Raw genomic sequence first — 27,565 nt, 5'->3', positions numbered from 1 at the left:
TTGTTATTATATTTCTCCTATTTCTAGAAACTTAGTTTTTGTGTTTATTTTAGACAAAGAGAGATATTCATTTTTTATTACTGGTAGTATTATAACAGATGAATTGCATAATAGTTTATATATTTTAAAACTGAATAATGAAATTCTTAATATGTAAAATAATAAATAATTGAAATCAAATCATCTAAATACCATATATCTATGACATTGCAGATTAGGTCACATAGGATAGAAATGTATATTAAGACTTTTTGAACAAAGAGTCTTGTAATTATTTGACTTCCAAACATATGATGAATGAGAACCGTGTATATGGGGTAAGATAGTCAAAGCACCCTTCACTAGATATAATGAAAGGGTGACTAAACTGTTATGGATCATTCACAGTGATGTGTGTATGCTTATGATAATGTATAACAGTTATGGGAAAACTTACTTTGTCGTATTTACTGATGACTTCAATAGATATAATTGTGTTTTTTATGATACACAAGTTTAAATGCTTTGAAAAATTCAAAGAATTTAAAAATGAAGTAGAAAAACAACTTAGAAAACAGATTAAAATCCTCTAAAGTGATCACTAAGTTTAAAAAGTATATTTTTGTGGAGTACAAAAAAGTTACTATAGGATATTGCTTCTAACACTCAGAGAAGCAAAAGGTCTTTGTTGCTCTTATCGACGTGTTCTTGAGAGAGAATTTATTCTCAAGAGAACAAGTAAGAGGAAGGTGAAGCTTGATGAAGTTCCTATACAACAAGATCCATAGATTTTAAACAGGATAATGTGTTATCACATATGGTTGATTATGATAAGAAAGTTGCTTCACTTCAGGTGGAACAACCTCAATGTACACAAAAGCTACGTAGTTCTATACAATTATATCACAACCTAGAGTGTTTGTTTTTCTCATAAGTGAACACAGTGGCGTACTAGTCATCAATGGTGATGAACTTAAGACCTACGATAAGATTGTTTTAAGTCTGTATTTTATTAAATGGTTGGATGCTATGAAATCCAAAATAGACCTCATGTACCAGAATCAAGTATAGACTCTGGTGGATGCACTTGAAGGGGTAAAACCTGTAGGGTGCAAATGGGTTTTCAAAAAGAAACTACATACCTATAAAGTAAGATTGGTTGTCAAAGGTTTTAGTTAGAAATATAACATCAACTATAATGAAACCATTTCGTTGGTTGTTATGTTTAAGTTTATTAGAATTATATTTGTTATAGTTGTATACTATGATTATGAAATCTTTCAGTTAAAGGACATTTATATAGCGCAACCTGTGGTCGTTCTTGCTGAATAGGTAGACAAAGTATGCAAGATGGAAAAGTTATTTATAGACTTAAGCAAGTTTCAAGAAACTAAAATATTTGTTTTGATAAAGCTATTCGTGAGTTCTGATTCATCAATGTTAAACACTTTTGTAATAGTTAATATGAACCTAGAGGAGGATGAATATGTTCTTAAAAAAAATTAAAGGAAACATTTTCTTAGCAACCAAGTTTATGCAAAGTAATAATAAATACCACAACAAATTTTACAGAGCACACAACAACAATAAAATAGCAAGAATATAGTAAGATTTTACAAAAACATAACAGCAATAAATAACAATAACAACAACAATAATTTAAGCAATAAATGAACAAACACTAGACAAAAATTAAAGAGTTTGAGTTGTAAAAAAAGCTCAATTTAAAGGGGTTCAGAGTTTTCTCTTGCATGCCTCTTGCGTCCACTTTTCCAAGCAAATCACCTTGGAGTTCCATTATCTCTTGAAAATTTTTTACGTATAGTATATCTAGAATTATGTTTACTACACTAGTTAATATGAGATTATGCCTAAAGGTTTGATTACAAAAATATAAGAATATTAACTGTTTCTCTAAGACTGTAAATACAAGATGAGTGCACTAATTCTCTCAATAAATAAAATGAACACTTGGTAAGAGTGACAGAAAGAAAACATAGTCTTTTAGGTTTTTCTTTTTCGCTTTGTAAGAGGTCTTACCTTTTGCTCTTCAATCCAAACTCAATTTATAAGGCTAGTTTGCATTCCATTTGGATTGAGTTGTCATTGAGAACCAATTGAAAAATTCAGCAAAAAAGATAGACCTCAATCAAAGTTGCAACAAATAGCTTTAAAGGCTCAATAGATAGTTTTAAATACATTTAGCACGAGCGGCAAATCCTTGTAACGGGTGGCTTACTTCATTGCTATGCTTATTAAAAAAAATCCAAAAGCTTGAAAGGGTGTATGCCAGCTTGTGCATGGTTGAAATACGTGTTTGATTTTAAGAGGTGCACGGTTGCTGCAAGGTTGGAAGGTTTTGAAAAACCACATAACTGGGAAGATTTTATATATGTCACAATTTGATTGAATTATGTATAATGACTAGGAGGTTTTCAAAAACTACACAACAGGAATGAATTTACATGTGTCACACCTGGATTGGTATTCTATGTCAGGGCTGTGATAATTTTGAGAGTGTCACAAATAGAACACATGGCAAGCTGGAAATGTTAGCAATGCATATGGCTTGGACACGTGGTGTGGTTGGAGTGCAAAGTGTCATAGTTGGGACATTTAAGGCTTTGGACACATGGTAGCAATAGACAACTTGGACAAATTTGCTTGGACACATGACAATGATCCATTGGAAGAAACTATCAGGGGTGGGACACTTTTTAAGTGTCATGGTTGAGACATTTAAATGTTATGACACATAGCAGCGATGCAATGGCTTAGACATTTGTTTGGACCTTGCTTGGACATGTGGCAGTAATACATGAGCCTTGGACAAAATTGCTTAGACATATGGCACCAATGCATAAGAATATTTAATGGTTATGACTAGGACATATTTCTCATAGTTGGGACATTAAATGCATGAGTTAAAAAGATTTAATAGTCATGGTTAGGACATTAAATGTATTAGTTAAAAATATTTAGTGGTCATGGTTGGGACATTAAATGAATGACAATGGCATGAGTTGAAAGACTTTAATTTGTGTCATAGTTGGAACATATTTGTCATGGTTAACAACGTTAATTAAAATGAATGACATGGTTGGACCTTTGTTCTCCATGTCGCATGGTGTATATCTTTCGAAAAAGATGTATCCATGTACACAATCTGAAAGAGAAAAAATGAGTACGATCAATATGTTTTGGTTATAGGATCAGTTATACATGTCATGTTATGTACAAGGATTGACGTCTCATACACTTTGAGCATTTGTAGTAGATATTGATCTGATCTAGGTGAAAAACATTAGATGGTTATCAAAAACAACCTAAAGCACCTGAGAATGACTAAGGATGTTTTTTTAGTTTACATAAGAGAATCTAAACTCATTATAAAAAGCTACAGTGACGCTAGTTTCCAAACTGATTAAGATGATTACAAATCCCAATCAAAGTTTGTGTTTTGTTTGAATGATGATACAGTTAGTTAGCTCTAAGCAAAGTACAGTGATTGATTCTACAATAGAGTCTAAGCACATTACTCTTTCAAAAATGAGAAAAAAGATTGTATGGATCAAGAAATTCATAACTAAACTTAGAGTGGTTTCGAGTATAGCCAAGTCGATTAAGCTCATTGCGACAACAATTGAGCGATTACTTAGGGAAAAGAGCCACGATCTCATCAGAGGTCCAAACATATACTCAGATGATATCAGCTGATCAAGAGATTATACAATCATATGGCATACATATAACAAGAATTGATACATATGACAATTTGGTTGACTTACTAACAGAACCTCTGTCATAGCAGAAACATGATAGACATGTAACCAACTCAACATTAGATATATAACCAATTAGTTATAGTGCAAGTAGAATATTGTCAGAGAAAATGCCCTTGAGCCAATCGAATTTGACATATATGGATGTAATTTTATATTAATAATTAATAAATGGTTTATTGTTATTCAATTCAAACGTTGTCAGTTTATATGATTATGTAAATAATATGCCCTTAGAATGGTAGAATTGTGTGAGGGGATCAGATGACTAGTCGTGGGAACCCTATGTACACTTTTAGTGTCTATTCTAGAAACGTTCATAATCTCGACATTACAATGAATAAAGGCACGTGTAATGATGATTGAACTATCATAGTGTTGAGCAATCCCACCAAAAATGGTGATAGTTCTCAAGTATCAAAATTGTTATAGATAGTTTAATGTAACACATGAGTGTATATTATAGACTTGTTCATCAGACTGACCTGACTAGAAGATATCTATATGGATGATTGTTTCAGTGTCTATAGAATAAATCCTCTGAACACCATAGGTATATGTGATCTTTTGACTTAAAGTTGTCAAACCGTCTTGTGTAAGGATTGATATGGTTTGACGTTATCTAATGTGCTACCATAATTAGGGTAACTATAAAAGTAGTAATAAGTCATATCGTGAGATATATGGAGGCTATGGTTGATTAATAAAATATTAGTTACTCTTAAGTGTAAAAGAAGATATTTCACATGAAAATACTAAATGACATTCATGGTTACTTGAATTCGTGACCATAATAGGATGAGGTTGTAGCGTAATCCATGTTAGTCATTGATGTATATTAGTTCATAGAAGGAACTATTGAAAAAACATTTTTTTATGTCTCAACCTCGAGAAATATTGGTTAAAGAAATGATTGAATTACATGTAATTGTGATGTAAAAGCTTAAGGGATATCCGTTAACACTCTATCATCTGGAGGACTATGATGTTTTACAAGAGCCCAACTTGGCATGTGTTTGAATTCAACTCAAATTTAAACACTACTAGTTCGACAGAGAGGTTATGGGTCATACGTATATAGGGGGTTAATTTGAACCTAGAGGTAAATTTGGTGATAATATCGATGTTTAGAGAATGAGAGAATCCAGTTGACCATACTTTGACAAAGTCAAACTTGGTGTGCATAATGTTTGGTGGCACCATGCAATATAATAAAAGCATGGCACGACTAGACAAGACCATGTCTAATCGTACAAGGCTTTAATTAAATAAAAAGGTGGCACGACTGCACAAAAATTTGTCCAATCGTGCAAGATTCGAAAACTTGTTATGCGACACATTTATGTGCAACCCGTGCAAGTTATGAAACATGACTGTTGTGCATGTTCACATGTTAGTCGTGTATGTGTGTGAGAATGCCGAGTTTGGATGAAATCCTTGCTATAATCAGACACTTACACATATTTAAAGCATGTATTAAAATTAAAATAAAACAAGAAGAACACATGGATAGCAAGGCGCTGACTTTTGAGAGTTAGATAACGTTTAGTCTCAAGTCATGTGAAGGTTTGGAGAAGCCACCAATGCATGTATAAACTTATAACATCTTAAGAGTGTTTTGCATGTTCAAGAATATATGTTTTAAAATGAATATCTTGATTATGGTTTTTAGGATTTTTTGTTTTTAAATTTTTTAATTCCATTACATTACTAGTTACCAGTAACCTAAAAACCAACATCACAACTATCGGGAGAACCTTGTATGAAATTTAATAACAAATTATTCAATAATATTTCATATAAAATGTCATAACAAATAAATAACTACTAACCTCGGCTAGGAGAGGAGATGAAATCACAGTGTACAGGTGTGGCCCTACCAAAACCATCATGAGTATCCTATACAAATATATATATGTCAGACTAATAGGTAGAAAAATATTTAATAACGAATAAATAAACGTCAATATATATACACACACACACACACACATATACATACATACATATGACATTTTCACCTAAATAACTGTATCTAGTTAGATCCGTGTCACGATGTCTTTTAAATGACTCATCCAAGCCTTTAACAAGACATTTGACCAAACATCTCCTTCCGCAAAAGAGACATCTCATGCTATATCCTGTCCAATATAAGATTGCCCTATTTCATCAATGCAACATCAAATGTGGACTCCATAGGGGCCACGCCAATAGACACGGGCAAAATATGCTCCGCCATAAGGGCCACATTGATGGGTGAAAGGTGTTATGTCGTGATGGCTACATCGGTAGGCTATAGGCACTTTATCGTAAAAGACACACAAGAGTCACTGACAGTAGTCGACTCAACAATAAAGCACTCAACCAATGGACAAATAGAAGCGAACTCAACGAATGGAGAAATAAGAACGAGCTCAACGACAGGTGACATAAGAGGAGTAGGATCAATGAGTAGAAAAGCACCAACTGTAAGAGTCGATGATGATGTTGGTGGAGAAAAAGGATGTAGACCCGCTAGTCTAAAGTAGCCAACGACATCGATATACCATAACAACTACTCCTCGGTTGGGGAAGTATCCAATGGAAAGTTTACATCATCTTACTTATTAAAATATAACAATTAGCATTTTGTTAATCAATTAATTAATTTAAAGTTACTGACTTTATTTCCATTGAATAAATATCCTATATCACCTATCCCAAAAGGCCTTTCGACTTCCACTTGAACATGCACAAAAATGCAAAACAATCAACCAAATCCACCCACTTAGACATAGACTTGAGCGTCTCGTATATTCAAAACTGTAATAACAAAATAAAAGTTTAGATTCCATCAATTTACTGACAATTAAAAAAGATTATTTACTCTGATCCACTTACTTGAAAAGCCTACGATAACCCCATGATACCATGTTTTCTCTTGCTTGTGTTGGTTGGGTCCAATGATAACCTTGTAATGGCTTTGCTTATGGATCAGTACAACGTGTCCCATGTCTATTTGCCCTATGAGTAAACATTGAATCTATTAAGATGATCAACCAATTAGAGAAACCACATATCAACCTGTTTTCACTAGTCATTCCCTAGTAACATCACATAGAGACAATATAATAGAGCCAATTTAACTGCATCCTCATCATCAACCTCATGGCCTCGCGGTAAATACCTTTTCTACATCACTATGGGTCACAGGTTTAACACCCCTAAAATATGTGTCTCTGATCCTATTTTCGGGATCTTATGTCATAAACATCACAATGTTAGTAAACATGGAGAAATGAAAGCTAGCAATAAGAGGAAACTCACATAGGTTGAACCTCATATCAACTGCATTGATCTAAAACCATAACTAGGCTCTCATGTCACATCTGATACATAACTAAGTTGAATCTCATGTCTTTAAACCATAGAAAATATCCAAAGAACATCCTCTCAAACATTTCTAATTATGTCTGGGTTAAGGTAGACACGATTAGGGCCATGGGTTTTCGCTTTAGCAGGGTTGTTATCTTCATTGGGAAGTATAGACTCTTATCTGGAAATCTCAGTTTGCTCTTTTACTCCCCCCAATAAAAAAAGAAGTGTTATCATGATAATTTTCATAATATTATTATAATAATTTGAAAAAACAGATTAAGAACTCAAAATCTACAAATAAAAATACCTTAAGAAAAATCTATTGATTATTACAATAATTCGAAAAAACAGATTAGAAATTTGAAAACTATACGTCAAAAAACCCTAAGATAGCAAAATTTTAATTTACCCCTTAATCATAACAAATTTCAGTTTGCCTTCTCAAAAACCTCATAATTCAAAAAATTTGATAGAAAATTCAAAAAACTACATATCCAAAAACCTTAATATGAAATGTACATATCTCCTAAATAAGTAAAATTTATCAATTATTACAACAATTCAAAAAAATAGACTGAGAATTTAAAAACTACATATAAAAAAATCCTAGGATAGCAAACATTTCAATTTGCCTCTTAAATCATGACAAATTTTAGTTTGCCCCTCTTGTGCAAAACAATTTCAATTTGTCTCTCATAAACCTTATAATTCAAGAAAACCAATAGGAAATTCAAAAATTACATGTCCAAAAACTATAATATGAAATATACATATCCCCTAAATGAGTAAAATCTGCCAATTATTGCAATAATATGAAAAACAGATTAGAAATTTGATGACTGCACATTGAAAAACCTTGAACTAGCAAAAATTTCAATTTGTCCCCCAAAATCATGACAAATTTTAATTTACCCCAAATTCATGACAAATTCTATTTGCCCTTAAAATCATTACAAATTTCAACTTGCCCCCTCTTATCCATAACATTTTTTTTGCTCCCTTTAATCCATAACAATTTTAGTTTATCCCTTCATAAACATCACACTTCAATCTACCCCGCAACCCTAAAAATGTCAATTTGCCCACCTTAAACCCATTAAATGACAATCTACCCGTCAAATTCAAAAAATAGCAATTTCTCCCCTATTGCGAAATATCACAAAGAATTACTATTTAACAACTCACTTTTTCTCTCTTATCATGAAATATCACAAAGAATCACTATCAAAAAACACAAAGAGTCCATTTTTTCCCCTTATTGTGAAATATTTCAAAGATTACATATTGTTTAAAAACTTGCATTTCCCCTATTGCAAAACCTTGAAAAACCAATTGTTTTGAGATGCAATTACTCGCAATATGCAAGTCATATAACTTCATCACGAAATGGTGTCATCACCACAATTTATGACAAAATACATTTTTCGACCTCATTTTAACAACAAACAAATTAATACATATCATAAAACAAAATCCTTTAAGAAATTCATCCAAAACACACAAAAATCGACCCATACCAAAAACTGTAACTCTAAAATTTGAAAAATCTTCATTCAATCAGTGAAATATCAACACTAAAATGATTGAAAGTTGATAAAGAATAAATCACTAACCTCGTTGGCCATTTTTATCACTAGAAAAATGGAAAAATTTATCGGAATCAGTCAGTCTTGCGATGACTCATGGTGATGAACAGTAAATTTCATGACATGTGAAATGAATTTTTCAATTGCACAGTGACTTTGCAAAATTCTGTTGGCATTTAATTTAATTATATAAGGGGCAATTTGGTTATTTCACATTTTTGGGGAATTTTTGCTTAATGAACAAAGTTTGGGACATTTTTGTTTAGTTTTATATACAGTGGGGTATTTAATTAATTTTGGTTTAACAAACTCAAATTCAACCATTTTTCATTCGATCTTAACTTGGGTTAAAAAGTGTTCAAACTTAGTTGAATTTACATCCATCCCTAAAAGTGTTTACTTTGCAGAGTTTTTGGACATAATTAATATAAAAGTCATACTCTACATACTAAAAACTGTATAAATATAAAAAAAAATGTTGATGTGTAATTTAATGTATTTCTAATTTAAAATAATTTAATCATATAATTATATATTTATATTTGTATCCATCGTTAATATAATCCTAATATCATAGCATATTCGACTAACCTACAATTAATACTTGTGTGTAAAATAGAGAAACATGAATTTTGAAGTTCCCAAACTCGTATGGTGATTCCTCATCTCCAACACAACAACTACTCAAATTTTAATGTAAACTTTCCAATCAAAGTCCACCAAGACTTTTTTTTTTCTTATTCCTTCTACTCAGCCACCAATAATACTGATATGGACTAAACTAAATTGAGAAGAGAAAGAAGCAGAACAGGGCACAAAATAGAAATGAAGACAGAGAAACTTAGAATTTCAAATGAAGGAGAAGATGTACAGAGAGAAGAAGAAAGATTTCAGATTTTGCATAATGTCTGTCATCTTTATTTTCTTTGTTCAGTTTTTTTACGCTATAAGCCAGCTCATCAAGCCATAACGCATTACAATCTCTTAAATGGAAACTAATTACTACATTAAACGACACTGTATATAGACTAAATAGTAATTTTCGGATATCTAATAATTTGTCCACAACAATATCTCCCCCTTTAAAGTTCCTTGTCGTCAAGGAACACAAAAACAAAGCTTCTGCATAAGATTTTCCTTACCTTCCAATGCAATTTTTATACCATTTGATTTATATAATTTGTAACTTTTGTCATATATATTGTCAACATTTTCATGATGAGTCAACATTGCTTTACTAATCATCAGTTGGAATTTCAAAGGCTTAAATCCCAACTTTTAGAGCCACTTCTATTAAATGGCTCCATGCAATTTCTTTCATCAAGTCTACAATGCTACTCAGGACAAACAACTCTATGAAATTTCCTTTTGTTGCATTTTTTTTCTTATAACCTTGAAGGACAAGAATTATCTTAAGCAGCCTATCATCATGCCCTACCAATAGCTTCAAAGTTGTCTTGCATATCATAGTTAGCATCTTTTTGGCAACAAAATAATTTGGTTCAACTCGAAGATTTACAACTAAGGACTTGAGGGTTGTCTCAGCCACATGAGATCCTGATTTATCTAAAGCACTAGCAGAGAAAACCTTTGTGTAGCCTTGGAGGAAACCACAAAGGTGGTTCACATCATAACCTTCAAGGAGTGTTTGCCAAGTATGATTTATGATGTAATCAGTAAGAACTACCAACTCTTTCCCTCTAGTTTTCTCAAGTCCATTATAACAGAAAGCTAATGGCACATTCGACAGCACACCCAAACATGAGCTCAGTTCTCTAATTAAACTTTTGAGTTCATCTATGGATTTCCTTATCATCAATTTTTTAACAGAGCTTACCATCTATGGATCTATGATATAGTTTTATACAGAGCTTACCTGTCTCAAGTTTCTCATATTCGACAGCACACCAAAACATGAGCTCAGTTCTCTAATTAAACTTTTGAGTTCATCTATGGATTTCCTTATCATCAATTTTTGTCATTGTTCTGTATCTTGCACCCATTGCGAAAATGTTTGCCTGATTTCCAGGTTTTGGGTCACTTTTACAATGGTTGAGAATCACAAGCTCTAATATCAATTGACATGAACTAAACTAAATTGAGAAGAGAAAGAAGCAAAACAGGGCACAAAATAGAAATGAAGACAAAGAAACTTAGAATTTTGGAGGCAGAAGATGTACAGAGAGAAGAAAATTTCAGATTTTGCATAATGTTATCTCTATTTTCTTAGTTTAGATTTTTTTACATTATAAGCCAGCTCATCAAGACACAACACATTACAGTCTCTTAAATGGAAACTAATTATTATATTAAACGGCATTGTATATAGACTAACTAGTAATTTCCTGATATCTTATAATTTGTTCACAACAAATACTCTGATCAACTGCACGTAACTTTTCTTCTTGCTTTGTGAACGTTTATTATCCAAAGTTACAAAATGAATCTACAAAAATGAAAGGGAAACAAGAAGCATCATCCTCTTCACGCAGTCTGCAGTCTTGGTATTAAGAAACACAAGTCGGAGAAGTCTTTACTTTCACTCGAAACTGAGGTCTCCATCATCATCAAGTTGCACTTCCGAAGAATCATATCTGCCCATCACAGACAGAAAGAGCACAACTGCAAACAACTGTGCTGCCAAAAAGTATTTGGCCCTTTTTCTGAAAGTTTTCTCCTCCTGTGTTTTTTCCCTCTTAGGTTTTGTCTTCGGCTTTGATTCTAATAAACAAAACATTAAGTTTAAATATCACAACCAGAAATCTGAGGCTGGAGCTTCTTCAAACAAAGGGGCAAAACAGAAATTAAGCATACAAATTAGGAACTTAGCATAATAATCCATAAGCAGAACCAAAATTCTGAACACTCAGATGGTTTAGAGAGTGATTAATGCAAGATGCTAACCTTCACCATGATATAAAAAATCAAAAAAGGGATCTAAATCATTCATGGCATGTACTGTAAGAGAAATTGGCAGAATATCTTACTCCTCTCACAGTTAGTTGACACTAGAACCTCCTTCACTATTTCTTTTAGGCCTACATTTACAATTCTGAGTAAGATCTATCCCATAATAACCCAGAAGGAACATTCAATTCTAATACCCACCCCCTCTCCTTTGGGGGAAAGAGAAGCCCACTATATCATAGGCTATATTGTTTCTAACATAACCAATGCATCAGCAGAAGCCCCCTAAGACACTCTTTCCATCCAAATGCTAATAGACAACGAGAATTTTATACTTCTTCAACATTTTTTTTTTCCCTTTCACACCTTTTAAGCTGCAACTGGAGAAGAAAGGAGTTGTGTTTTCAAATAAAATGCCCCACAAAAAAAGGACAATAACAGAAAATAAGGTATTTTAAATGAATCTTCTTTTTCTTTTTTTTTTCACGTTGTGGGGAAGGGAATATTGCAGATGACATGAAATCCACAGGGAGATGAGATTCAGTCTGCAGTCTGGGCATAAGGTCACAATGAAATGCACCAACTAAACTAGTCTGACCCTCTTAACAATAATAACTCAACTTCCTGGTCAAAGTCTATTATATTAAAAAATATCTGCAAACAATTCATTCAAGATAAAATGACACTAAGAAGATTATACCAAGTAAATATATGAATCAGTATCCCCAAAATCTATAAATTCTTGGGTTTTGGGCAAGAACCAGTAAAAGAAATCAATTGAAATAATTTACCACCAGCCACATTTTTCAATTCCACCAAAATACAAAACCAAACTGGTTGAGTTAAGGCAAAGCAATCAAACATATGTCATTAATATATTAAGAAAAAGATGATGTTGAATAGCTTACTCCAATTTGGGGGACCTCTTTGGGGAGTTGATGAGGACGGGTTTGAGTGAAACTGTGGAACAGAAGATGATGGGCCATCCTCTATCAAGTCCACCTTATATTTTTCAGCATATCTTACAAGATTATCATGACTTAACAGTTTACTCCGCAGAACCGATGTTTCCTAATAATTTAGAATTGCAGGAACAGGATTAAAGTTACATTATAGAGAAAATTAAAATTCATTAGCAAATTGTAATACAAGGCAAGATAAAATACTTTGAAAAAGCAATGTTCACATCACCAAACAAATCTCAACCATTATACATATAATAAACGCACACAAAAAAATCATGTGGAGTACTTGAGTATGTGATAAATGATATACATATCTCAATTAATGTCACATCAGCTGGGATGTAAAAGTTTGGACTAAAAGTTTGTGATGTATACACTATTCTATCTTTTAGCCTACATACATAACAGTTGGATTGTAATAGATTACTAGCCATAAACTTATGTCAAAAATTAATGAAAATTTTAATTTACAAAAGCCTGGTTATTCCTTGGTGTGACATCTACACAGTTAAAATGCCAACCAACAACAAAACTATAGAAGACATGCAAGAATAAATCTATCATAAGCACCAGTCTGCATACGCTTACAAATAAAAAAGCAAGGTATGCATGATACAATTATAGTATTGAGACATACTCAAATCTCATGAAAAGTAAAAACGCACCTTAAGCCTACCCCAAACCTCACTCACAAGCTGATAATCAATCATAACAACTAAAACATCATGCAAAACAACATGATCAACTCGAATTAAGATAGTGTTAGAAAGATTTACAAGTGCTTCCAATGGAATCTTTGATCATATTTGTCTTAATAAGAAATTAGCTTTCAATCCAACAGAAGAAATCAGCTTTGACAAGGCAGCAGATATGGCATAGACTTTTAGGTCCACTTACTGGTAATACTTGAAGAGTAATAAGTACGTGAGCAAGAAGATCAGCATCCACACTTGATGGACTGCAAGAAATAATGGATAGCTATTAATTTGAAATTTTTTATAATAAATGTAGTTTCAATCAAAAAAATAAACAGAAATCCCTTAATACTTTTCTCAAACAACTATGCAAAATCTAAAAGGATCCAAAAGCTACCTGTTCTCAAACAGAAAATAATGCTCCCCTAATCTACTGGACAAAGCTCCGTATGCAATGTTTGCCCTCCTGTATATCTGAGCAGAATAAACCATATAAGGATAGAAGAGAAGACAGAGAAAGGAAAATTTACTTAAAAGAAAAGGTAAAAAAAAAAAAGGAAAAGCAAAGTAAAAAACTAATATCACTCCAGTCTATCAATTTGCATGTTTGCGTCTGAGAAATAGAGAGATAAACATAGAGGGTAATAAGGGTGCACATAGATAAAGTTTGTTATAGTAAGAAGCTTAAAGGAAAAAGTAGAACCTCTTTTTCCCTTCGTTCAATGTTGTCTTTAGTTATCCCGAAGTGCTGCTTTACTGTTTGGATTTGCAGTAGGAACAAAACTTTCCCAATCGGCCAGGCTAGATCAGAGTAATATATCTTGCGAGCAGAATTTCCCCCAGTCCCCACCCAAAGTTCATACATAAGTGCATCTGCAAGCCACGAACTAATCATTGCTTTTGTTGTTATCCAATCTGGGATCGACTGGAATTCACTGTCCAAATCAACAATGCCATCTTCCTTTAAACGTCCAATAACTCCACCATTCTCATTATTGTAAGCCACATAAGTCCCCAACTCAACATAAGGAATTTGATCTAACATTTAAGTCAAACACAAAATCGAGAAGTTACCGTTAATAACCTCAAACATTTGAAGAAAATGCGAAGACAACATACAGAATAACACCCATTAGACAATGACATAATCATACAAATGTAACAACATCAAACTATCAATGAGAAAGGATGGTAATAACCTAACTGTGACATTGAATTTTAGTTAAATAGAGATAGATCCCACAAATTTTGAAATTCATCATTAATTCTAACAATAAGGACATTGCAGAAATCATCAAAAACCTCAGAGAAGTTTCACAAAATTTATCGGATTCCTCCCCTATTAATTATCATCAAGACAAGGCAAGATGGCATGCAATTAGGCAAATTTCTGAAAACATAAACATTACAAAATTGCATTGAGTACCTACAAAATTCTAAGATAAATAAACATAACAAAGGAAACATATCAAGATCGCCAAGATATCAAATTTACCCAAATACTTTAAACAAAGAAAATGTGATCCAAAAACAAGCATATAAACGAAGTTTCACGCACAAAAGTAATTGAATGAAAAAATAAAACATTACCCATATATCAGATTTACCCAAATAAGTGAAAACAATATAATGAGACCCCAAAACATACATATCAACAACGCTTCACACCACAAAACTAATTCAATGAAAAAATTTAACATTATCCAGGTATCAAATTTATCCAAATAAGCAAAAACAATTGAAATCTAACCCAAAATAAAATTTAAAATGAAAAAAATTACCAGAGTCAGGGTAAGAAGAGTTGAAATCCAAGAGAAAGGGCAAGCGAGCGAGTTTGAGATAAATGTAAACGGGTAAGCAAGTTGGGCAGGCCGTGGGTAGACCAAAACATGGCTTTCTCGTCACCAGAGTTAAGTCTTCTCTTTCTTGAGATTGTTCCATTTGTTCCATTTGTTCCATTGATGGGTTTTATGGTTTTTAATGTTAGTAAAAGCCAAAGGAGGAGGTTTCTGATTCAAAGATTGGAGTTTTTGGTAGGGTTTTGCGGTGAAGAGGAGGAGACAAGGATTTTGTTGTGAAAAGATCGGAGGAAATGACAATAAATTAAGTGATTAAATGTTCCACCCAAGGTTTAGTATGAAATCATTTTGCTCCCACTAAATGAAAACATCACACTTTTTTCCCCAAAAAACGCCATTTCATCACAAAAAAGAGTCTTAATACAATGTTAGAAATTTAACTTTTTGAATTCCATGCCTACCTTGTTTCCTTACCACCTTTGAAGTCTCCTCCAACTACTCCCTCACTCATTATAGCTCTTGAATCTATCGTATATATGAGTCTTCTCATCCAACCCACTTTTTTATCAATATTTCCTCTATGGGGATTGTGTGTTCCTTCATCGTTTTACCAATGTCTAGTGCCCAATTAAGACTTTGTGTTTTATCAATGCAACCTCATGAGATAGGGTCAAGGTTCCATGCAACTTTCTTAGGGTTGGGTGTTTCACTCCTTTTCTTTGTCTACCTTTGCATTTGACAATAAATCTTATAGTATTGGTTGTTATTAGGCTTATCAATTCCATCTCCCTTCACTTTGGTGGCCAAATGGCAAAGCTTAGGATTTGGTGGACTTTTGTTATTGTAATAAATGGAGAAACGGTGACACAAGTGTTACCGTTTCCTCTATTCAAATTTTAGAAAATAAAATTTGATTATTGTGATGTTTTATGATAGAGTTTTCATTAGCAAAGTTAGATTTTGAGCGAAAAAATATAATTTATGCGTTTAATTGATGAAAAATGTTTTTACAACGGTAAAATATTAACCTTTCATAGATTAATAATGGGTTGTTGTTTGACCCAATTACAACTTCTAATGTTTATAGAGATAGAAGTTGAAACAGGTTATGAAAAGGTGGGGATATTCATTGTTGAACCTTGTGAACATCGACCAAACTAAGGAGAAGTACTAGCAGTTCTCATTGTATAACTGATTAAAGTTTACTTAGATATAATTTGACGTTGTTTAAGAACCTATTAAAACAATTGGCCTAACGGAACAATATTGATTTAATTTTCTTATACATTAAAAAATTAGACTAGGGCAAAAGGAGGATTGAACATAACTCCAACCAACCTCTCAAAGCCCAAACACTTAGAAATATTGATTAACTTAAGATTTGTATGCAAATGCAAAACCTAAATTAAGCCTTATGTGAAGGCTAATAGACAACGTTTCAGCTCATACTTTTCTAGTTTATGATTAATTTTATTTATTAATACTTTGATTTAAATTTTATATCTATAAAAAAGTAAAGAATAATTTAAATTTAATATATATATTTATATACTAAGTATGATACTTAGTACAAGTTGTTACTAAATCATGCATGTATTATTGATTTGGAGTTTGATGATTTAAAAAATACAAAGTGTAAATTACAAGTAAATGAAATAATAATTGAAATTTTGACAAATTACAAAATAAGTATCATCATCAATCATGTTAGAGTAGATTAGGTATCCTAAAATCAATTATCATGTCTATATCATTAGTAAAATGGCATCATTCTCTTTTCAAGTAAATAAATGAAAATAGTGGTTGAGTCGCAGTTGTGGTTGAAATTGGCTTAATACTATATTGTTAGAAAAGAAATGACATCTATTGGTGTTTGATAAGCTATGCTGTGTATTATGAATGAGCATTAAAGGTATGGGCCAAAGGACTTTTCCCCACCCAAAGTATTCTTTAATCTCAAGTTTTCACCCTTTAATTATGAAAATCCTAAACACCCACCCATGGGGGTTAAGTCTGTTAATTTTAAGGGTAAAATCATTATTTTATATGTAATATAAAAAATAAATTAAAATTTAATCTCCTTTTCCCTCCAAAACCCTAAAAATTAACCATTTCCCCCATAGCAAAGTTTTAAAAAATGACATTCCCCCCCTAAGGTTTAGTTTTCAAACTTTGACATCATTACTGGTGGTCTCTCCCTCTCGAAGTTTTCTCTCCCTCAGGTGATTTCTCTCCTCTTAGATGGATACTCGATCGACATCAAATCAAGTTTAAGAGACAAAACTTTTCATTTTTCGAGACGTCTTTTTCTGGGAAGACGATCTTCTTCCCAGACGAAGATGAGATCTTTGTCTTCGTCTCTCTAGCTTGTTGCCAGTAATAATATTGAAGTTTGAAAACTAAACCCTATGAGGGAAATGTCATTTTTTAAAACTTTGCCTATGGGGGAAATGGTTAGTTTTTAGGTTTAGGGGGAGAAATAAATAAAATTTTAAGGGATTAGGGTTTCGTTAATTTTAATCGTTTATGAATAGATAAATGAGATTTTCAAAATTAAGGAGTGGGAAGTTGAGAATAGAGGATACTTTGGGTGGGAAATAGTCCTCTGGCCTTAAAGGTCCTATAAATTACATTTTTTATAGACTGAACTTGCCAATTTTTATTTATTTCAAATGTCAACTTTATTCCTTACACCATTTATATAGCAAATTTAATAAAGGCGTCAAGAACTTTTAAGTTGTTCAGAGATTTAAAGGTATCCAGTCATGCCATGCTACCAATTTGATAATGCCATGTGACACCATACACGCCAAGTGATCTTGGTCAAACTTAGTCAACAAAGTTCTTTCCCTCCCTAAACACCAAGATTGTCACTAAATGATCCTCGTTTCAAAGCTTGAATCAACCCCTATATGTGTGCGATCTATAAGTTCTTTATCGAATCAATAATATTTGAATTCGGATCAAATTTATACACAAACCAAGATTGACCTCTAGAGCATCATGGCCACCCGAATGACAAAGTATCAACGGATATCTCTTAAACATTTATAACATCACAGTTACGTGCAATTCAATTTTTTCATCAACGAATATCTTTTGAGACTAAGACAGAGAAATGTTTCTATTTTAGTAGTTTCTCAATATGAACTGATATATATTAATGACTAACATAGATTAGACTATAATTTTATCGCACTGTGGCCACAGATTCAAGCAACTTAAAAGTTTCTTATGTGAGATATATTCTCATGTGCTCAAAAGTGACAAATTATTTATTGATCAACCATAGTTTCTATGTATCTCATGATATGGTTGTATACTACCTTTATGATACCCTAGTTGTAATGGTATGTTGGATAGTGTCAAACTATATCGATCTTTACACGAGACAGTCTAGCGACCTCAAGTCAGAGGATCACATACACCTGTGGTATTTAAAGATTTATTCCATAGACACTGAAACAACCATCCATATGGATATCCTTTGGTAGAGTGAATAAGATAAAAATGTCTATAATATGCACCCATGTGTTGCATCAAATTACCTACAAACAGTTTTGACACATGAAAATTATCATCACCTTTCGGTAGAGTCACTTAACATTATGATAATCTCATCATAATTGCATATACCCTTGTTTATTGTAATATTGGCACTACAAACGTTTCTAGAATGACCACTTAATGTGTACATAAAGTTCTTATGAATAGTCATATGATCCCCTTATCATAATTCCATCATTTTAATGACATGTTATTCGCACAATTATACAAAAGGATACACAAATAAATTAAATAAAAATAAATCCTTTATTAATTAATAAAAGTAAAATTACAATTAAAAAAGTCAAATCAATTGTTTATAGGACACCTACCCTAATATTACTTACATGTTTTAGCATATACAACATGTATGATCGGCTTTATGTTGATAAGATAAATGTTGTATTGTTGAATGAGCCTTTTGTTAGTGTATATGTTGATTGAGTGATGAAAAGTAATGGTATGGAGGGAATTTAATCTCTGTATACATTCAATTGCATGGTAAGGAGGATGACTTTCATAGGGATGAAATGTAGAAGTTTTGCTTGTTCATGTAATTAGAAATTCAATCTAGTTAATTGAATGCAAATATGAGATTTTTCTATATCGAGAAACCATATTGAGTGCCCAAGAGTGTGCTAAATTGATTATATTGGTTGGAATGTATTAGAATGGTCAAAAAACAATGAGTTCAGATGAAGTTGTCATTATGAAAAATTTAAGCTTTATGCTCGTGTATAGGGGATACACAACCATGTATGCTTTGGCGTAATATTTCTTGTGTTAGATTAAAGCTATATGTGTGTGGATTTGGGGGTGGATACACACCCATGTGATATGAGATACATAGTCGTGTATCTTACACAAATTGCATGCTTGTGTATATGTGATATTTATGTCACAAAAATTCACTAGTAAACTCTTGTGTATAGAAGATACACCCCCGTGTATAATTAGGGAAAATGGGAATAAATGAGTGTAAGTGGGTAATACTTTGCACGGTTATAGAAATGACTAAGTTACCCTTATAAGGGAGAAATATGAGGAAAATGTGCATTAATGAAGGCAATATAAGGTTAATATTGGATAAATATGTTGGACTATGTGGAAGATGACACGAAAGGAATTTGATCGAAGTAATTTCCAGTTGAAAATTGGAAATGATGTACTTGATATTATGACTTGTCATCAAGTTGTGTTTAGTATGATGTATCATCGAACTATGACGTATCATCGAGCTGGCGCTAAGATGATTTAGATGGGAATTTAGGGTGCCAGAGGAATATCCATAACACCATAAGGAGATTAATCAAAGAACACATACGAGATTGGGATTAACTATGATATGTATACATTTATTGGATATTATGGGGGCACCTACTTATTGAGTGTGTTTCACTCACTTTTTTTTTTTGGTGGTTTTATAGGTAAGATTATGAAATAACGGGGCGACAACAGGGAACCAATGGGGCAACACATGAGATAGGGGTATTTTGGTCATTTTTCATGATGGGTTGCATTTATGTAATTAAGTTTATTTGTGGTATTCATGCATTCTATTTTATAATTCAAATTTCAGACGCTAGGATTGGTGTTATAGTTAACATGTTTAATGTGATTTTATACACTATTGGGGATTGTGGGAGTGAACTATTTATCATGTATGTTTGTTATTTATGTTGAGAATCTAAGTGAGAAAGTCTTGAGTTAGCATGTCTCTTCGATTACCTATTCTAGGTGAGGTATGTATCTGAAAAAAAGTGTCACAAAACACATGTTGCATATATATATATATATATATATATATATATATATATATATATATATATATATATATATATATATATATATATTTACATCAAAATAATCATGATTAAAATAAAATTATCAACTAAATCTTAAGGAACTTCTCAATGAGTTAACAAATTACAATATCTCCTACCAATCCTAAATATCAAAAGACCCTAAATATCCTTATGTTTTCAACATGACTATATGGGCAACTGGTCTTAGTCATTTGGTTAGGGGGTTTAACACTGTAAACTCTATATTTATGTACTCTTTTATCATCATCCTCTTCTGTATGAGGTTCTTGACTACATGATATTTATTTTTTTAGATCATAATCTACTTGTGGCATTCTTGTTCTTAGTAAAGAACGTAGCTGCTTTGTTATCATAGTAGATCATAAATTTTCTAGAAACCCTTCAACCACACAACTTGAAACATATATTAGGTCATAAATTTCATTTACATGATTGAGAGCACTACTGACAACTACTTGGCTTTTTATCCAGAATATGACTCTTTCAATGAGGAGAATAACATATCTAGAGCTAGATTTTAATACAGTTTGAAAACAATTATTATTCTTGATCTTTTACAAATATCTCATTATCTCTATAGTTATAGCCTGAAGAGCAAGATCTACATCTATGGTTATTATGTAAATAGAGATTTTTGCAACAATTAAAAAATTGCCAACTAAGTCCACCAATATAAAAAGCAAAAATTAGCTACATTTTGAGAGACATGAACTCATTTGTGCTAAAACACTCCTTTCACTTTTCTCTCACTCTAAAGTTTCAACCAAGGAGGAAGAAGTTTAGTTTGGTGCAATCTTTTGGAGGCTTTGCACTTGGGAAGCTCCACTCCGTCATCTCCATCAAATAAACAAACTTGGAGACGATATAAACCCTAGCTTTCTGCATGTTTTTGTTTAACATTGATTCTTACCTTTATTCCTACCTGCATATGGTTTTCCATCTTCTTTTTTTCACCTATTATTTATAGTTAATATTCAGACTAAAAGGCTTGGTTGTGTGAAGTTTCAAATTTTGTTTTTTATTAATTCCAAATCAATCAACTCGTACAAGAAAATTCCCTTCTAATATAGTTGTATCACCACCCACTTTTTATATGAGCCTTGTAAATGATTGGAATCTAAAAGTTTCTGCGCTAGACTTTATCAGAAAATTATATGCAACCCTTTCCTTGTATGTCAAACCGATGTAACTAATTGATATTGCATTATTATAACATTTAATCACACTCTTCAGAAGAAAGGTGAAAATGTTTGCTGCTACTTTGTCCTTCATCTCCTATTTTGTCATTTGAGATTCTTTTCATTCTTTTTTGCAACTTATTTTTGAATGTGTAGTGTGTAATTTTTTGTTGGGTAAGTAAATGTATGTATTAATACAAAAGAAGTGCATGAGCCCTCCTAAGAAGGGTTCGGGACAATCTACGCTCATCCTTTTCAATAGAAAGGATAACACAAAAAACTAATATCTACCTATGCCTACACAAGCAAAACAAATGAACCTAACATCCTTTGCTCTTGAAGACCTATCAAAGTTCTATAATGATAGAATTCAAGAGTGAAGATAAACACATCCAAAATACTGCCTACCTTTACAAATAAGCGTGAAGGCCTATACATGTAGATTATACTATACAAAAAACCAATAATCCAGTCAGTATACACCTTGGAAATTTTATCCCTACTATGGTTGCATATCAACCTAAAGGCTCTAAGACGAAGCCAGTCTTTTATCCCTTCCAAATGCCTTACTGTAGATTTGTCCATACCTAGCTGCAACAACAGAAAAATTCCAAGGGAATGACTTGATACCCTACTGCCTTCAGTAAATAAATTGCCACAAGGATAAGGTGAGGCAGCAATCTCCAGTTGAAAGGAAGCTAGATTACGGATGGCAGTAGCAGCTACTGTCTTAGGAAACAGGAAACTAGCACAAAAACTGCAGAATTTGGGTAGTTTCCGCACAAAGAGATCACTTGGAATAAATCTAGATAGAGTTTGCCGAAGCCTGGAAATTGCTGAACTTTGGTCACTTCTTTGGATCAGCTTTGGACCAAATTATGGGCAATAAAGTTCTTGGCTGAACTGCAAACTTGTGTTTGCACCCGGATATCACAGAAAATAAGCAGCAAATCTGGGCAGAGAACTCAATTAAGAACTTAATGTGTCGTACTTAATTGTTATATCATATAGAGATTTGTCATAAATTATTCAATATCTTCTTGTTTCACTTAGTTTATTACTCATTCAATAAGAATTTATTCATAAAGTAGCACTTAATTGTTAAATCATATACGTAGCATATCTTGGGGTTGCAATAAAAATCAAGTTGAGCTTGAGCTTGAGAGGCTTGAGAACTTGATTCAAAGAGCTTGCAAGTTTAAACGAGTTGTATAATACCTTTAAAAGTTTAAAATCTTGCATATATACTCCAAAATCTTACATTCTCACCACCACCCCCACCCCCCCCCCCCCACTTACAACTTACAACTTACATTCACTCTAGTAAAAATTTATATTCTAGTATAAAAAAAAATTATTTGGTCTTTTATCTTCTAAAATTCTCACATACAACCCAAGTCAAATTTTGAATATGAGGGTGATTGAAAAATATATAAACTACAGGATTTTACTATAATTTCTCAAGTTGAATTTGAGTTAAGATTTTCCTATCTTGATCTAGAGTGTGCGACTTCTCAAGGTGTCGAGTTTGAAGTTGAACACCACATCCGCCATAAGTTTGAGCCTAAAAATACTTGGTTTGATTTAATTACAACCCTAGCATAAATTGTTTATTTTATGAATCACATTGTTAAATGAATTAATCAAATGTATTGATATCTTCTAAGTAAAATTAAGAATTTAATCATCTGGAAAAGGCCAAAAGACTTATTCCCACCCAAGATATAGTAAAATCTCAAACTCATATTCGTCAACTTTTAAAAACCTAAACATCTATTTATCACTTAACTTTCGTTAGAATTTTTTGGTTAGAACTAAGAGTAGAATCGTCATTTTATTAATAATACTATAAAAATTATAATTTAATCTCATTTCTTTTTCAAGTTTTAAAAATTGACAATTTCACCTCACTCTTAACTTTTCTAATTTTTAAAAATGACTCTCCCCCCCCCCCCCCCCATCCACCCCACCGCGCCCCACCTATCCTCGCCTTGCCCTACCCCAATCCGACAAATCCCTAGGGTTTCTTTTCTCCTTCTACAATGATTATGAGTGTCTAAAAATGAGACAAAGAGATGTCTCTCATCTCCAAGCAGACATCTCTTCGTCTCCTTTGATGAAGAGATGTAACAAAGATGTTTCTTCATTGATAGAGATAAAGAGATATCATCGTCTCTTCGTCAATGTCCAAGAAGAGATAGAGTCAGACATCTCAAAGTATTTACACTATATTTTGAGTGAGAACAAATCTTTTGGCCTCTAGAAAAATACAAAATAAATCAAAATTGTCATCATTTTAAGTGTTGTAGACTTGTAGCAAGAATGTTTTATATATATATATATATATATATCACTTAATGATGATGAAATATATCAATGAAAAATGTTTTATTGTTGATGTATCATAATTACTTGTATGAACCATCATTTTAAGATTCTTAGCGTCTTCCATATTTTGCAAAAATTTGAATTAAAGATCTCAATTTTCTGAAATATAACAACATTAAACATTTAGATCGTATTTCTTAAAATTTAGACAATTTCATATATTAGATGAAAATGCTCCTTGAAACCACAATAATTTGCTTGAAAGTGGTTGATATGTTAGTTTCGATTGAAAAATTAGGTCAAGATTAATGACAAATTTTGGCCAAAACTTACATTTTAATTAGATTTAGCCAGATTCGATCGTTTGAACAAAATATGTTTGGTTGAATTTGGCCAAAACTCATCTTTATTCTGGACCTAGTTTCTTGGTCAAATATGTAAACCCTAAACCCATACTCATATTTTGCCTAAACCAACCATTTTCGGTATGTCCATTGAATATAAGCTAAATCAACCATAAATACAACCGGTGATTTGAAAAATAACTTTGTTTATATGTTTTCTAGACATATATTCAGCATATTAAAAATAAAAATTTCTAACAATTTTCAAATATTAAAGCTTACTTTTCTCTCTTCCAGTCACTAAAAAAGCCAATATTTCAACAAATCAGTAAAAAAAATTGCTTCTTTTGGGTCACAAAATCAAGTTTCCAATCGAATTTAAGATTTTCAGCATGAGTTTTACATTAATACTACTGAATTTTTTAATAAGAGCAATTTAATTTGAAAGAATTGTGATATTCCTTGATGTATTTTCCAAAAAATGCTAGTAGACAAAGGGTTAAAATAGTGTTATTTACTATAATTTTTGGTTCCTATTTATTTTGAATTTAATTTAGAGTGAATTGGTACATCTCCAATTGTATTAATATTCAAAATTAATCACTTTTATAAATTTAAAAGTATATTCGAATTGAGCAAACCCAAACAAGGGTTGGTTTAAATTTAAAGTCAAGAGAAATTATAATAAATGTCTAAAATTAAAGGATGTTAACGAAATTACCCAAAATTCTAAGAATTAAGCAAAAATGCCCTTAATTTGGGAAATGACTATACTGCCCTTATATATAAACCCCACATTTCCCATGGATTTACTGTTTAAATTCAAAGAAAAATTCGGATCTCTCACAGGTCTCCCACAGACGCAACAGGTTTTCGTCTTTTCCATTGACTTTTCCTATTTTTCGACAATCGAAAATGATAAATAAAGACAATATATCATCTCACTTTTTGTTTGAATCAATTTATTGTTAAGAGAATTGAGATTTGAGGGAGATTTTGAGGTTTGAATGTTTAGGGTTCCGATTTTGAACAATGTATAAAATGTTTTGATTTTTGGTTGTTTTGCTTGAATTTCTTGAGGGTTTTGTGTTATTAGATGTGTAGATTTGATTTGTGTTAAAATTAGAGGTTGAAATGATGATTTTTTGTCAGAAAATAGGTTAAATCTGTCGGCGCTACGTTAATCTCCCACAGGTGATCGTGGGTGGGGGAAAAATTTAGTGTTTTCAAAATTTTAGGGGGAGGGGGAAGAGGGGGAGATCCACGAGGGTCCGTGAAAAATTTTAAATTGAACCATGGGGCAGTCCATGAAAACCGTGGGTTGGGTGGAATTTGACTTTTTTTAAACTATAGGGCTTGTAGGAGATAGACTTTAAACGACTATAACTTTTAATCCGAAAAGAGTTCGGGGCCTGTAATATATCAACGCAAAGCTCGTTTCGAGCTCTATAATGACAACCAACTTGACTGGTTGTGCCCAATTTGGAGGCCCATATAAAATTGTTTAGTGTGTATTATGTAGTTTTTTTGTTTTACCAAATTTAGGATTTTCGATTTTTATGATTTTGAACTTGTTTATGACCGGACTAGACTTTTTTGATATGTAGTTTTTAAATTTGACATCTATCTCTTTAGTTTTGTGCTTTTTTAGACATGTTTTACAATATAATTACAAAATTTTAGATCGATTTTTCGGTTTTTTTGTTCCTAAGAACATGTAGTTTTCGAAATTCAGATTTGTTTTTTCAGATTTTTGAGTGATTTTTTTATTGTTGAAATTCTAGAGTATTTCAATATATTTATCTATTTTTAACATGTTATTTAAATCCTTTATATATTGTGTAATATCAAAATGCCCCCATATTTTCTAACATTTTATTTAACCTCTAAATTATTATCAAATATCTAAATTCCCCATTTACATGACATATAAACTAGATTTAACAAATAAAATTAAGTTGTGAGTTAAGATTCATATAAATACTTTTTTTTACGAATTGATTTTTTTCAACTCGAATTCAGAAATACGAACATTTTTCTTTTGAAAGAATCTGTAATAATTGATATTAAGTAAAAATAAGAGTGAAAGTGAATGTTTAAGTGATATGAGAAGTGTATGTAATGAAAGTGAAAGCGAGAAAGTTTATATAAATGTGGTGAAAGGTAATTTCGATATTTTAAAAAAAATTTTAAAGTATTTTTGCTAAGGAATAGGAAAAATAAGCATTTTTGTTTAATAAAAAGGTAAAATAGTCACTTAATTTAATTTTCCTTAAATCAAACTTATTTGAATTGATTATAAGACTTTCAAAAAACATTAAAGAACAAAAAATAGTTGCCGAACGTTAAGAAGAAGAATGACTTGAGAAGATGTTAGAGAAGAAGGAGAATTGTTAAAGAAAATAAAAAATTATTAGAAAAAAATATTCTTTAAAGAAGATAAATTTGTTCATAACTTTTAAACAAGTTAATAGATTTGAACTTGGTTCGTTCGGGCCAAACACCAAAACCCATATACATTTTTTAAATGTTTAGGGGGCGTTTGGTTTGGGTAAAGTTTTATTACAAAAATAAAAAAATTACCTTAAAGATAGATTACTTAAAAAATTACTGGGTATAAATGATTACTATGTTTGATAAAATTTGATAGGTATAAATAATTATTGTGCTTGGTTAAAGGTAATATAAAATTACTAGTAAATTATTTTACTTAAATACTCTTGAATATAATTATTTTTAAATATTTTTATATTATTTGTCATATTAATTAAAAATAAATTTATTTTTGTTTCAAAAAATTAATAAATAATAATATAATTATAATAAAATCAAAATTACCTCGGTAATATTTAAATACCTAAGGTGAAAGTGGTAATCAGATTACCACCTATATTACCTGTCACGTCAGTATTGGTAATAGAAGATTACTGTAATCTTTTATTACTGACAAATCAAACAAAGGAATACAAGATAGATTATTAAAGTAATCTTAAAAAACTCAAACCAAACGCCTTAATCTTTTTACTCTCATCAACAAACTTAATAATTTTGTAAAACAAAACCAAATAAATTAATTTAACTAAAATTTAGAGGGCCATCAAAATTCAAATTATAAAAAAAAATTAAAAACTTAAATTAAATTATCCTTAGAAAAATAAAAACATTAACAATAAAATTAAGTGTACGTATTTTAAGTATATAAATATATATATACTTTTATATATCATCATGTGATTATATAATTTTAAATTAAAAATAAAATAATATTTAATA

General features: G+C 31.5%; 1 protein-coding gene across 1 annotated transcript; it reads right to left on the bottom strand.

Annotated features, from left to right (window-relative positions):
* Nucleotides 1-10,988: 10,988 nt before the first annotated feature.
* LOC123194065 (mitochondrial outer membrane import complex protein METAXIN-like) lies at nt 10,989-15,346 on the bottom strand. The gene is made up of 6 exons (XM_044607195.1): nt 15,053-15,346; nt 13,975-14,309; nt 13,669-13,745; nt 13,474-13,534; nt 12,520-12,682; nt 10,989-11,425 (listed from the first exon to the last, which is right to left on the bottom strand). Exons 1-6 carry the CDS (start codon nt 15,228-15,230, stop codon nt 11,244-11,246), a joined length of 996 nt encoding a protein of 331 aa, XP_044463130.1. The 5' UTR covers nt 15,231-15,346; the 3' UTR covers nt 10,989-11,243.
* Nucleotides 15,347-27,565: the final 12,219 nt, after the last annotated feature.

The sequence above is a fragment of the Mangifera indica genome, chromosome 13, assembly GCF_011075055.1.
Source record: "Mangifera indica cultivar Alphonso chromosome 13, CATAS_Mindica_2.1, whole genome shotgun sequence".
In the NCBI taxonomy this organism is placed as follows: domain Eukaryota; kingdom Viridiplantae; phylum Streptophyta; class Magnoliopsida; order Sapindales; family Anacardiaceae; genus Mangifera; species Mangifera indica.
The sequence above is the reverse complement of the archived record's forward strand: the minus strand, read 5'-3'. Positions and strand labels throughout refer to the sequence as shown.